This window comes from Sipha flava, unplaced genomic scaffold (genome assembly GCF_003268045.1).
Source record: "Sipha flava isolate LNK unplaced genomic scaffold, YSA_version1 34_pilon_pilon, whole genome shotgun sequence".
Classification (NCBI taxonomy): Eukaryota; Metazoa; Arthropoda; class Insecta; order Hemiptera; family Aphididae; genus Sipha; species Sipha flava.
Window position 1 is genome coordinate 1,411,585 of NW_020273045.1, and position 14,095 is coordinate 1,425,679.

General features: G+C 35.3%; 1 protein-coding gene across 2 annotated transcripts; it reads left to right on the top strand.

Moving 5' to 3' along the window:
- The first annotated feature begins 741 nt into the window (after nucleotides 1-741).
- LOC112687458 lies at nucleotides 742-14,095 on the top strand. Of its 2 annotated transcripts, XM_025560179.1 has the most exons (9): nucleotides 742-1,082; nucleotides 1,152-1,353; nucleotides 1,422-1,754; nucleotides 5,628-5,762; nucleotides 5,827-5,952; nucleotides 8,328-8,432; nucleotides 8,539-8,797; nucleotides 9,282-9,418; nucleotides 10,745-12,372. In XM_025560179.1, the coding sequence occupies exons 4-9, from the start codon at nucleotides 5,633-5,635 to the stop codon at nucleotides 12,370-12,372; spliced, it is 2,385 nt and encodes a 794-aa protein (XP_025415964.1). In that variant the 5' UTR covers nucleotides 742-1,082; nucleotides 1,152-1,353; nucleotides 1,422-1,754; nucleotides 5,628-5,632. The 2 variants fall into 2 exon arrangements, with proteins under 2 accessions (XP_025415964.1, XP_025415965.1); XM_025560180.1 differs by having other exon boundaries at nucleotides 743-1,353; nucleotides 10,745-14,095.

The window sequence follows — 14,095 nt, forward strand, 5'->3', positions numbered from 1 at the left end:
CGTCTTGTGAGAATCTGGGACCATATCTATTACAGTTTGACTAAGGTCAGGAACTACCCTATACTCTTGCCGTGGCAACTCAGCTCCTTGAACCAATATAGGCCCTCGCTTATTTCATGTGTTCAACTTTGTCCGAAGTTGTTCAACTTCATCTAACCATGACGACGGTATCGCTTGCTGGTTAAGTCGTTACCGAAGTCACGTGACGAGAGCAAACAACTCCGTATACGTCGAAGCCTTAATGTTCTAATTATCCACTATGGGAACATTCAAGTATTACGTCAGTAAATTGGAGGATGGGGGTTTGAGAAATCAATCTGATTTTACCTTACATGGGAAGAGGTGTACCCAAATCTCAAATCTGACGTTGACATCATATCTATCAAAATTCGAATTAACGCCCGAAAAAAGCAAAAAAAAAAAAAATAATAAATAATTACGGAAGACATTATTCTTATTATTATCTTTTTTTCGATAATCGAAGAATTTAAATTTTATTCGCCAGTTAAAATGACGTTTACCCGCGGCGAACACGTTATCTATCCGTGCGACTCAAATAGAGGGTCTGCAAATGAACGAAACAAAACCGTCAATCCCGTAGTCAACGTAAACATTCGATGACTTAACTATTTTCGTTGTTTTGCGACCACCGCACTTACCGCGGTAGTCATGCACTTATTGATCGTTTGCGCGGACGAATGATGACTAATTTCAGAGTCACATGAAACGCGGTTTGTTCTACCGCAGCAGTGTTACGATAATGCACGCACGTCGAGCCCACACGTCGTACCCGAACGTTACGCTTCGATGTGCACTCGTTGTACAGGTACAATACGCCAATAACGCGCGTGAAATACGGTTTACCCGCGACCGGCAGGTGTATTATAATCGTTTCACCATTACGTTTGTATTACGAGCACGGGAGTGGGTGTGCGAGTGGGATAGGTGGTTGTTTATTATGTTATAATGTCGTTAACCGCGTGTGTACACTCAACCGAACCGAACGCATCTGGTTCGCATATAAATCGTTAATTGTTATTATCGTAAATATGCGTCACAGTCGTGGACTGTTCATGGCGTTAGTAAGTAAGGGGGGTGAGTCTAAGGGTTAGTGCCCCCCCCCCTCCCCGATTGCTATTATTGGATTACAGGTGCTCGGAGGTGGCGTGGAGTTGAACTACGGTGCGAAATGAGGGGAAGAAGAAAATGCAAGGGTCGCCAGAGAGGTGGAGAAGATAATCACGTGTCTCGGAAGGGCTTCGCGTGCCGTACCACCACCACCACCACTACCACTACCACCACCACCACCACCACCACCACCACTTGCACCATCGTCTGCGCAACCGATGTATCGTATGTGTGGCTCGACTTGCGTGTGTGGGTGCGTTGTATTGTTTTTATTTTTGTTCATTTTTTCTAAGGGTCGCCTAGCTAGGTCACCTACCGGGACACGAACAGTACATATTACCGTACGGCGGCGGAAAGACACAATTTTCTTATACAAACGATATTGTTCTCGCGATGACCGCCGCCGATATGATACCGTCGCGAAGATTGAAACGTTGCAAGCAACTAATAATACACCGCGCGAGGGATTAAAATGCACCTGGTTGCTGCACCGCTGCGGTTGTCGTCTTCGGCTGAATCCGAGAAATCGCGTTGACCCGTCTTCGAACGCAATCGCTAATACCGTGGTTTCGTCATACGTATTCATCTGTTATTGTTGTCCACGGTGCATTTTTTCAAGCGAGCAAGTAAGTGATGACTTTGCCAACCAGCGAGTGTGCTTGTTTTCTTCTGTTTGTCGTCCGGCGCACGATTCCTACCTCAACTATTAATTGCCGACCATTCAAATGCGTCGTTTTCATATTAAAAGTTCATTCCGAGAGCGTTGGATTAAAGAAATTTTCCATTTACTATTGTAGGTACTGTTAAGCTGATTTATATTTGAACAGAACTCCTCCGACTAACCGTTTATTTTTTCCTTGTTTCTTCACGCACTAGTAAACACGTAGTTATTCGTAGTACTGCTAGTACACTCGTAGTAGGATAACGTGGTCCATAAATTTCTTTCGTGTTGGGCGGACGACCCTAAAAAAAAAAAAAAATCTAGTATGCTTAAATATAATAAGAAATAATCATACACTTTAATACGACTCTACACAACTCAATTCTGGTAAATAAAATTGTACTTCGATAACAAAGATATTTTATTTTCATTAGCATACGAACAGCGATTCATCAAAAATATTTTGCGACCCAATGTTGGGAAACGCTGGTATACAAAGTATACGTTTAATTCGGGTTTTGAGTTTTGACATAGTGTGACTGTCGCAGTACAACGGGTAGTCCCATTAGTTTCTAAGTGTACGTCTACGAGTACATCATGTAAAAATGTCGCACGCTTTTATCTCAGTATATACGACTCTGACTCGCAAGAAATCCTATCATAATATCATATTTAAAGCAATGGGAAAAGATGCACCTTTCGTTCTCGTTAAATGAGAAAAATCTTCGTGGGATACCCTGTGTAATGTTTTTCTATGCACCTTATCACACGGGAATATGATTTTTTTTTATTTTGCATGTTACAACTACATGAGCGTTATTATTTTTCATTCTTGCAAATCTCTGGCATATTTCTGTTGCACGTATGATATTTTTAGTTTTTCGTTAGGTTAGGACGTACTACGTACGTACGTAATATATACTATACAGAATTGGATCCGCACCATTTAAGAGTTCTGACTAGCAATGGATCAATACTTGGGACAGAACAGATAGCAAACACCTTAAATAAATAATAAAATAATAAATATTAATCACACAATCTTAATAAATAATTGTATAACGCTCCCACGTGTACCGAAGATTACATACATTTAATTCCATACGAAAATGAATTTAATTTTATATTTTCGAGTGAAAGTAATTACGATATAACTACCACATGTATGTACTGTACATAGTTTCTTGTTTATAAATCCGCTTGTGCATGTATGTCGGTACGTAATTTGAGAAATGTATGTTAATTATTTCGAAGTGTACGACTTGAATGTTAATCATAATACCATAATGAGTTGTATTGGTTGAACTAAACATTTAATAATTAAACTACAATATACATATGAGTTACGTTCTATCCTGATATCATGTGCACGTACGTAGGTGTACTACACTCATGTAATCTATTAACACTGGTATAATAAACTGTGCAGCGTAAAATACATTTCAAATGTGCGGGGTAATTTGATTTAGAGTTCTGAACTATTATAATTATAAATATTATATATCTTATCCTTGAGACGACGTAATGCGAACATGTTACTTTATTATTATGAACTCCTTTGTGTATAACGCTTATACGTAGATTAATCAAGAAATAGTACATTTTTATTGGGACGTATTTCAGCGAGTACATTTACCAGTCTAGAACTTTTAACACTAGTTAATAAATTAAAAATTATTTCAAAATATGTTAGAATCATGCAAATATTTATCGAGTTATAAATTGTTGTTATAAAAAATAAAATTAAAACTAGTTAAATTTATAACATTTACTTTAGTAGATATTTTTAAATGCGGATCTATTGCATTAAAATTATCAGGCCACTGATATTTGTATTTAGCCACGGGGAAGTTTTTGACACGAATTTATATTATGAATAGAGTATATTATTTTTACTAGAAAAGATAATAAATACAAACGTTATGTGTCGCTATTCGCATCGGAAAAATGTTGTAATTTATCCGATGATTATGTTAAGAAAAAATAATAAGTCTTTTTAAAGTGTAGTTTCTGATGAAATATAAGTATATTTATAAATATTCATATAAATTTCCATGAATATTAGCAAAAAAAAGTCTAACTACTGATATCAGTTAGGTCATATGACAATATTAAAAGGTATACCTACACAGACAGATGCATGATTGGACATGATTGGATTAAGTGCGGTAATGCAATTTGTAAACGTTGAAATTTCGCATTCTAGTGGTGAATTTTTCATTAAATTACAGAAACTCCGTATTTGATTAAATTTTTCAAGCATTATATAATATAATAATGGTGCTATTTCTTGTATAATATTTTCATTAGGTAACCTTTACGAAACAGTATTTTATTATTTGTTTTTTGTATAATTTTGTATATATTATAATAATTATTATAATATGAATGATATTAATTGGCCAGTGATGTGTAGTATGTATTATATTTTTTTAATTTTTTGATTACTTTGATTTACACTTTGATTACAATTTTTGATTACAACAGTCAAAATAAAATCCTGACAGAGTAATAAGGTTATACATTAAAATTTTTGGTCGAGATATTATATTATTGAGCGAATAATAATGGAATCAACTTCTGAATTATGATGACAAACAACTATAAACTATAAATGACATAAATATCATTTTTAGTTTCTAATAACATAATAATAATACATTGTTACTACACAAACGAAATGGAAGTTTTTTAAATAAATTATGCTAAAATATTGTATAGTGTTATATAAGTGAAGTTAACAGAAAGGAGGTTAATCATACATAAATGTACATTGACTTATTATTTATTGGCTTGAATAAAATTAATATTTCCGTAAAAGTCTAACGATAATAGAGCCGTAACAGAATTGATTAAAAATATATATTTTTGCGTAAATTTAATTAAACAACGACTATATAATCAATTTCTTGTTATGCATTTTTTAATTAAATAAAATTTATTACTTGATTGATTATTGCACTTTCATAATTAGGTACCTAAAAAGCTGGTCGAAAAAAAGTTAGATACTATTATAGTCCTTGGAAAACGCATTAATGTATGGAATACAATACATATTATACTTAATTTTGATTTGAATTCTTCGAGTAGATTTTGTGCAGGAAGAATTTTCTATAAGCTTCATTTATTCCTTACAAAGAAATTTGACACCAGTTGTATATTAAACATGTTGTAATTTTAGGAATTATTTAATTATTTTTCAGAAATAATAAAAAAATTTTAAAAATTACTGTCGCTTACCATTAGAACATAACATATTTGCCCAAGATTTAATTTTTGGGGTTTAAAAAATATTTGCATTTTATACTTATAAGTATAAAACTTTAAAATAATTACTAATATTTATAAATTTCGATTTTAATTTATAATAATTTTTGGGATTCTGAAATTTAGTAAATATTATTATAGAAGTGATAGTTTTCAATATTTTATTAAGTTATTTTCTGCTCTGTTTCAGGTTTTATTTTATAAAATATTTAGTTATTCGAACTATTGATTGTTTAAACAGTAGCATTATTTAAACGTACATAAATTGAATGATTGCCTAAACTTTAAATTATATTTACTTAAATTTCATACGAGCTCTACGTGTTACATGCTAAAATGTCAACTTTTTACGGATTTTATGAGTAGACATTTTAGTATTACCTATGTTGGTTTTATTTTATTCATCACTTTGTTTTATATATTTTGAAAATACTATAGTTAAATTAATTATAAAGAAAAGATAATAAGAATTCAGTTGATCAATTTTAGAATTTATTTTATCATGTACTCGCATCCGTCCAAAGAGTACGTAACTCATTTTTTTAAAAAAAATGCATAATGTATGTTATAGGTGACATGTGGTTAGCAAGTGTGTTGCTATTAATCGCGTACTCGATGCACACGTCTCATTGTTTGGAATGCGAATCAAATCAAAACGGACAATCTATAAGTTTCTTTAAAACGAATGGTGATCTTTCAATAACAGGTAAATGGTACAAAGTAAATTGTATAATACATTTATAAAGTTAACATTATTCGACGTGTTACAGGTTTCTTTGACGTTTACGATGAGAAATGTTCAGGCCCGACATCTACTGGTATTCATTCAATGGAAATGGTGGCCACCGTGGTACAAATACTAAATTCGATCCATTACATTCCCGGCATCACTTTGGGTAAATAGAATAATTTATCATTAGAATCCTTATCAGTTAGTTAATGTTTGTCTTTGGTTAATCGTAAATAATTCAATCATATGTATTAGTAACTTGTATTCATACATATATAGCTACTGGAGCACTCCATTCCATTAATACTTACTCTGGCTGAAAACTCAATGCCCTTGGCCACCTGGTGCTCACTGAAATTTATTATAATCCATTTTTTAAGTTTGATGCTTTATTCAAATGTATCATTTAACGAAACTATAATATGTTTTTACGATTCTGATTGTTACTTTTCAAATTTAAACTTCTTTTATTTGGTCCATGTACAGTGGTAAATTAATATATTTTTGCTGGTTTTTTTTCCTCAACAATTGTATACAGTTGTAACAATACTTCTTTTCCTATCTCAATTTCCCATGGATATTTTTCTATCGTGAATATTAATCAGATATTTCCATAGTATTTTCATTAATTAATTTATTTATTTTTTGTATAATTTATCACATTTTGCTCAACGAATACATAAATGATCTACCGAACTAATTAACGAACTACGTATTTATTCTACTAAAAAATAATTCTTTCTCTTATTTTCAGTTGAAATATATTTTTTCCATATTTTATTTCAAAATTAAAAAAAAGGAAAATTTTGATAATTTAAACTTCTTGTGTTGCTTTACCATATATCTTCACTGAATAAGTCAATTCAATTCCTTTGGGTAAATAAAGTTAGACCGATCACTTGAATAATGAAGTGATTGATGTTGTATTCTACACATTTTTGTTTCTTTTATAATCAAGATTACTTATACATTGACTTTATTCGCGTTCATCATAAAACTATCTGGCTGATCCCATGAGTTAAATAGTACTCACCCTATATTGATTTTTATTATCATACCAAAACTTAAATATAGTAATATATGATTACTCACATTTCTATGGTATAAATTCACATAGGAAATAAGTTTAATGTTTATATATTCATAATATATCATTCTAATTTCAATTTGTGTTATAATATTGGTATATATAGAAAGAGCTTAAATTCTGAGTAATACAAGTTTTGTAAAACAAAACAAATTAATTAAAACTTTAATTCGTTCATAGTTCTATCAAATTTTCATATAAGTAATATAAATCGGTCACAAAATCTTTAACATAATATTGAGTAAAATTTATTTACTTATATACAACCACTAATTTAAATATTTTAAAAACGCATTATGTCTTTTGTTTTTATTGAAATCTATAATTATATTTGCTGAAAATTAATTATTTTTATGACAATATAGTATATATTATATGTATATGTTGCATTGTTTACACTTACTATTTTCAAAAAGTGTTAAAAAACTCAAAATAATAATTATTTTAACTTTGACAATATTAATTTATTAATTATGTAGTTTTATTAGGTAAAGCCAAAATTTTAGATAATTTTAATTGTAACATTAAATAAAAATACAGTAGAAGCCGCTTATTAGAAACACGGATAATTGATACAATCGCGTTATTGAAACAAAAGGTACAGGGACGGACCAGTCCATATCCAGTCCAGTCGTATGTTAGAAAATTGAAAATAAATCGGATTATTGAAACATCACATCGATTATTTGAAACAATTGGGCGAATATCAGTTGACGTATACACCGTTCACCAGTGCGATAACCTATGTAATTTAATTTTATCTTTGCTGCATTACGTTTATATTTTGGCTATACTTCTTCTTAAGTGCAGTACGTTCTATGCGACGTATAAGAATAATGCTCTTTCCTGTATGTATCATTAGTTCATCTTCGGCGTGCGTACGTAAAGATGGTTAGTGTTTCATGATTGATGTTTTGTTATTCTAAAAATTTCTAAACGCCAAGATTTAAGTTCTAAACAGAAGTGCGAATTATTAAAATTATACGACGCGATTCCAAAAATTAGTTTACGTGATGCCGCAGCTCATTTAAGCGCTTCTCATCGCATAATAAATACATTTTTCGCGTATTTTTAATTTTTTTTTTCTTTTCATAGTACAAATCAAACCAATCGCTTATTAGAAACAACCGGTTAATTGACACATTATTTCACTTTGGTCCCAAAGTGTTTCTAATAAGCGGCTTTTACTGTAATTAGAAAGTAATGTCCTAAATATTATACCTACTATTAATATTTTTAAACTAAATAATATTATTTTTTTCATTGTTTCTTATTTAATAAACATAATAAACAATAAATGCATGGCTATATAAGTAAAATGTATTCTAAAATTCTTGGGTACACGACATGATGCGTCTAATTAGAAGATTTACTACACCACATCATACAGTCTTTCTTAAATTTAAAGTATGAATACCTTACCAATGTTTTATTTGTTTGCTATAATTTATTAGGATTAACATTGTATGAAGTATGTTCGTCTAGAAGTTCAGATCTACAAAAAGCTTTGATATCGTTCGTGGTTGATCAAGATTGCAATAATTCGACCGTACCTATTGGTAATTATTATAATTATTATAATGCACGCATGCGTAGTTACAAGTGTCGAGTATGATGTATGTAAAACATTAAAAAAGTAAAACTATGATTGAAATGACATTTTAGCTATATATACCACCGAGGATATACGATCTAAAATTTCTGCGAACCCGTCCATTGGACTGGACGTACCTATCGCTGTTGTAGGACCAATTATTGACATTGATATACATGCCGAAGCAGCCGTTAAGTTTTTAACGGTAAATGATATTGATGTCGCGGACTTAATGATAGCACAGGACCAGGATGTTGCTCAAAGGTTCGAAAATGTAGCTAAAATAAATGGATTGTGTTTGAACAGGACTGTTTTAGCTCATGAGATTGGGTAATTATATTTATACATAGCGTTTTATTTATTATGTCTATGTTTTCAAATTTGTAATTTGCGCATTACACATTTAAGTAAAATCAAACACTAATGGAATGGATAGATATAATTTAAGTATTTAATATATTAATATCACATATTTTATTTAAAGGTACCATTATGTATGGGTTAAAAAAAAAAAAAAAATCAGAACTGAATATATATTAATTAAAATGTTGAAATATTACATAGATCGACTCATTCTCTAGTTTATCAATTTTAAGTATATAATTTATGTTTCATAAATTATTTTTATAAAAACCAAAGCACATGCTGTATTTTTTTCTACTAAATATTTAAATTGTATAATAATAGTAAATATATTTTATGTTATTAGTTATAATATCGTCAATTAGAAATTTAGAAATATGTTAAAAGGACTCTAAGTTCTCACTTACGTTATTATTTTGTATTATAATTTACGTAAAGTCTTATGTTCCAGGTATTTGAACGAATCTTCAATAGTCATAATCATAGCAAATAAGAGTATTATTACGTTGATTCTAGAATCATCATCAAATGTTCATGTTTCTCATTTCATTATCATACCATTGGATGGACCACTACCACCTAAACCAGGTATATTCTTGGTCCAATATATAATAATATCTTCAATGAATTGTTTATGTTTTAATAATTAGCGAAATAAAATGTATATTTTAAACTAATGAGTAGGTACGATATAAAGCAGTTATTCCCAGACTTTTTATCTTGATCGCCTATTTCAAAAAAAGTCCTACAAACACCTCCTTAAAAAAATATTGTTACAAAATAATGCAATATTAAAATAAATTTATCGTTTATAAATAAGAATTTGTTTTATCACACTATTGTATAATTTATAAGTATAAATAAGAAAAGGTATCCTAAGGAGATTAATGAGATGGATGTGGTTGGTGTTTGGTTCGATTTTCGTAAGAAGCATTCTTAAGTCCTCACGGTTGGTTATTTGTAACTGTTGTTTTTTTTTTGTGAGTAGATTATTTACTGCAGTACACCCACGTTCAACCAAGTAGGATTATATGGAAATGCCATAAAAAATGTTTGTACAGCAGCCCACAATCCAGGATATAGTATAGGTATCTGCTTTTGTTGCCAGACCACATGGTATCCTTCTTCAAACATACACACGTACAATTCATTTGTCTTACAATGTAGTGACTACATAATTTTGTTGGAAACAATTGAAAGTGTCAACGCCCCCTTTTGTAATGAAATGCTCCCATATTAAACTTGTAACTTCTATTGCTTTCCTGGATAGATCTAGCGCCTCCGAGAAACACTGGTATATAGAGTAAATTAAGTGGTAAAAAATGTATTTAAAAGCAGACCTATGGTATTTTTTTAAAATATATGTTACACCAGACGCAGTTAATTTTTTTGAGTTAATAATAATTTAATAATTCCCTTTCCTAATACATATAACTTGAAACTAGTAATAATATGGATATTGAATACTAGTTAAAACCGTTATCCATATAGTGATCAGTACAAATAAAAGCCACTATTCGTGATCCATAATGAAAACGGAAACATGAAAACCTGGGAAAAAGAAAAAATTACGTTTTGTTTGAAATTATATAAATTCCAAAGTTATTTGCACTGATCAGTAATACGCTCGCAAAGTGTGATAGATAAACGTATTATTACTAAGGAAAAACGTAAGAATTATAATTATATTATATACGAGTGATGCTGTCTGCAATCCATTCATTCATAACTATTATCTAGGGATAATAAAAAAACGCGCAGGCCTTTAGGATTGTTGGTCTTTTGCCCGAACGCGCACGAAACTGGTACAGACGTTCCGACGAACGTTTACCATATTTGTACTATTTTTTTTTTGCGAACAACGATTGCGTCCACTTGCACGCAGAAAATATATTATTATTTAATTTTTTTTAGATTTCGCGTACGGGTCGTACGTGTTTCAAGCGTACGGCAACTGCCCGTTAGCGAACAAGAGCGACGGCGAAGGGCTGTTGACCGCGACCCCGAGCACGAGTAGTAGTACCGCGGCCACGCCGACGGAGGGGGAACAAGCAGTTTCCGCGCAGTTCATGCAGACGGCCGCGGACGTGCTGCGCATAGTGGACGCGTACAACGGTAAGCCGACGGACTACGGGACGGAATGCGGCGGCCGGAACGGAACGGTGGTCGAGTGCGGCGCGGCGGCGGCGGCCGGGAACTGGTCGACGGCCGGGAACCGGTCGGCGGCCGAGACGATCGGTTACGGCGCCGAGGGGTTCGGCCGCGTGCTGGACAAGCTGTTGCTGTTGGACGGAAGCGGCGGCGAGTACAACGTGACGCTGGTGCACGTGACGGAATACGGCGGCGGTGCGGTGGGCGCGTACGTCCAGGACTCGAGCGGCGCGCGACGGTTGCGGGTGGACGGCCGGGCGGCACGGTACTTGGACAAGTGCGAGGCGCCGAAGCCGTGCGCGACGTGCCGGCTACCGTCGACGGAGCCGTGGCCGGCGGTGCCCGCGTACGGTCCGCTGTCGATCGCGTGGAAGGAGGACGTGTGGGTAGCGTGCACGCTGACGGTGTCGGCGGTCGGGGCCATATGCGCGGCGTGCATAGCCGCGTTCATAGTGATCCGGGTGTGCAAGAAGGACGTGATGGAGGGCAACCCGACGTTCTCGTTGGTGCTGATCGCGGGCACGTTGCTCATGTACGGCAGCGCGGTGCCGTTCGCCGTGGACCGCACCGGGCACCCGCACGCGGTCTGCTACGCGAAGCTGTTCGGCACGTGCGCCAGCTGCTCCGTCGTGTTCTCCACGATGCTGGCCCGGTGCATGATGATCGCCGCGTGCGACTGCGACTCCAGCTTCATGAGCCACGTGAACGGGTACCTGCAGACGACGCTGTGCGCGTTCACCATGTGCGTGCAGCTCGCGCTCCTGTTCCAGTTCGCCGCCATACACGCCATCGTGCCGTCGTCCGACCTGTGCCGCGTGTTCGTCGGCGGCAACCTGTTCCTGGGCAGCCTGGCGTACGACGCGCTGCTGCTGGCGCTGCTGTGCGCCACGTCGCCGTTCGTGTTCCGCTCGAAGCGCAACTACCGGGAGGGCGCGTGCTTCGCCGTCGCCGCGTACCTGGTGCTGGTCGTCTGGCTGTGCTGGTGCACCGCGTACGCGGTGCTGCCCCGCCGGTGGTCCGACACGTGCGTCATGGTCGGCTTGACCGGCACCGCGACCGTGATCGTGGTCACCGTGTTCATACCGCGCACGTACATGATGATGTTCGGCATCGTCCGCGAGCAGATCACCAGCTCGCTGCCGTCGCTGGGCTACGGCCACGGCGCCAGCGTCACCGACGTCAACTACCGGTCCACGCAGGCGCTCTACGACTCGGTCCACGTGGCCGCGCCCAAGTGCCACTCGACCAGCTTCAAGGGCCAGTCCAACCCCAACTACTACTCGCCGGCCGGGTCGAACGTGCACTCGGTGCCCAGGAGTCGGCCGCTTACACCGGTCAACGAGTACGACTCACCGCCGCCGTCGATCGACAACAGGATCACCAGGTTTTGATTTTCACCTCGTCGCCCGCCCTTCCCTTACAATCGGCCGTGGACACGACGCGTTACCCATTATCGGCAGGTTTTGAACGTTGCCCGTCCACCCGTTCCGTCGGACGGCTAACGTAATAACACTGTACACGTGTGTAATATCGTTTCGTCCTCTTCGCCCCTTCCATTTGGTCCGCATTGTAGCGCGTCGTTTGAAAATTACGACTCATTATTTCGTTACGTTTTCCGGTCACATTATCGTAACGTGTGTGTATAAGGTACTTAGGTGTTTATAGCCGTCACCCGTTTTCATTTTTTACAAATGTACATAGCCCCGCACGTTTATCATTGGCGTGTAGTCTTGTAACAACGTTTATAGACCCTTGTGGTTTTGTGCTACGGTAACATGGTGTTTGCGTTGCAAAACTGATTCAGGAAATACTACTGCGAAATGTCATTAGATGTAGTTTTTTAATATCTGTAGGTACACCGCAGGTGAGAAGTAACGCGAATTCATATTTATATTATATCGATATGGTAAAATATTGTAACTCCAACATTTTACGAAAGATTTATTATTGCAATTCCTAAATTGCACAAGTAGTAATCTAATGTATAATAATTGTGAAAATGCATTTTTTTTTTTTTTTTGCTATTTATTACTGAAAAGTTACATACTTGTTACTTGCGTTACTGTACTTTTTACTTTTGATGTACGGATATTGGTTAAGTACACTCAGTAGCTATAATATGTAGCGTGCATTAATATTGTTAGTCGACAACGAAAAAATATTTGTAATTTGTGAACAATAAAATATTGTTGACAAATCGTTTTTTTTCTTTTCGAATACTAGTAGCTAATATTTAATATATTGACCACGATCGTTGGCTATTTGAACTTTTGGTCTAAAGAAGTGACATTATTAGATCAAACTTGGTAAACGAGCACGGAAAAACTTATTTGCGTGAGATAAAAATAACAATTACACAGCTGGCTGTCAAATTATTATTACTATGTGGATGAAGACGATGGATAACATATTTTTTCTTTTGAGTCAGTTTTCACAATTTTACTTTATGTGATAGTTGACATTTTTTGTTAAATTAATCATAGAAAATAACATTTAAGACAACAAAGACAGCGGTTGTGATAAATGAGTTACACTAACAGGGACTAAATTGAAGGAGAAAATTGATGATTTAATGTTTGGTACGACATTTTGCGAGGACAATAAGGAAATGGGGATTCTTGTCGTGTTGTGTTGAGTGTGAAAGACAATTAAATGAGGTATAACGAAGGTTGCCGATTATTTTGTTAATGTAAAGGGTACAGAAAAGAGTCATTCAGGTCTAATTCATTTGAACGAATAGGAAGAATGATATTTATGGGTGTGTGAAAAATTAATTACAGCGTTTCATGAAACATTCGTGTTCATATACCATTGATTATAATGAAATGTTAAAAAAGTTTCTTTTGTGAGATTTTAAAATGGCTGGCGTATGTTAATTTGTAACACGAGGAAATTGATATTTTGTAGAATAACTGTGATTTGTAAAAACATTTAACTAAAATTACCGGTTAATGGCTACCGTAGTTTCACTACATGGATAAGACATTACCGGTAGTACTTTGAACCATGTGTAAGCCACTCGGTATGTTGTTATAGTTCTGTTATTAGTGTATTATTATGTGTTAAATCAATGGTGAATTATGTCATTCATAAATTATTTTGATAGCAAATAGG

Excerpts from the sequence above, each read along its gene's own strand:
- LOC112687458 (XM_025560179.1), top strand. The coding sequence starts at position 5,633 with ATGTGGTTAGCAAGTGTGTTGCTATTAATCGCGTACTCGATGCACACG. Across the intron at positions 5,763-5,826 it reads TGGTGATCTTTCAATAACAG|GTTTCTTTGACGTTTACGAT; the intron begins GTAAATGGTACA and ends GACGTGTTACAG. Across the intron at positions 9,419-10,744 it reads ACCACTACCACCTAAACCAG|ATTTCGCGTACGGGTCGTAC; the intron begins GTATATTCTTGG and ends AATTTTTTTTAG.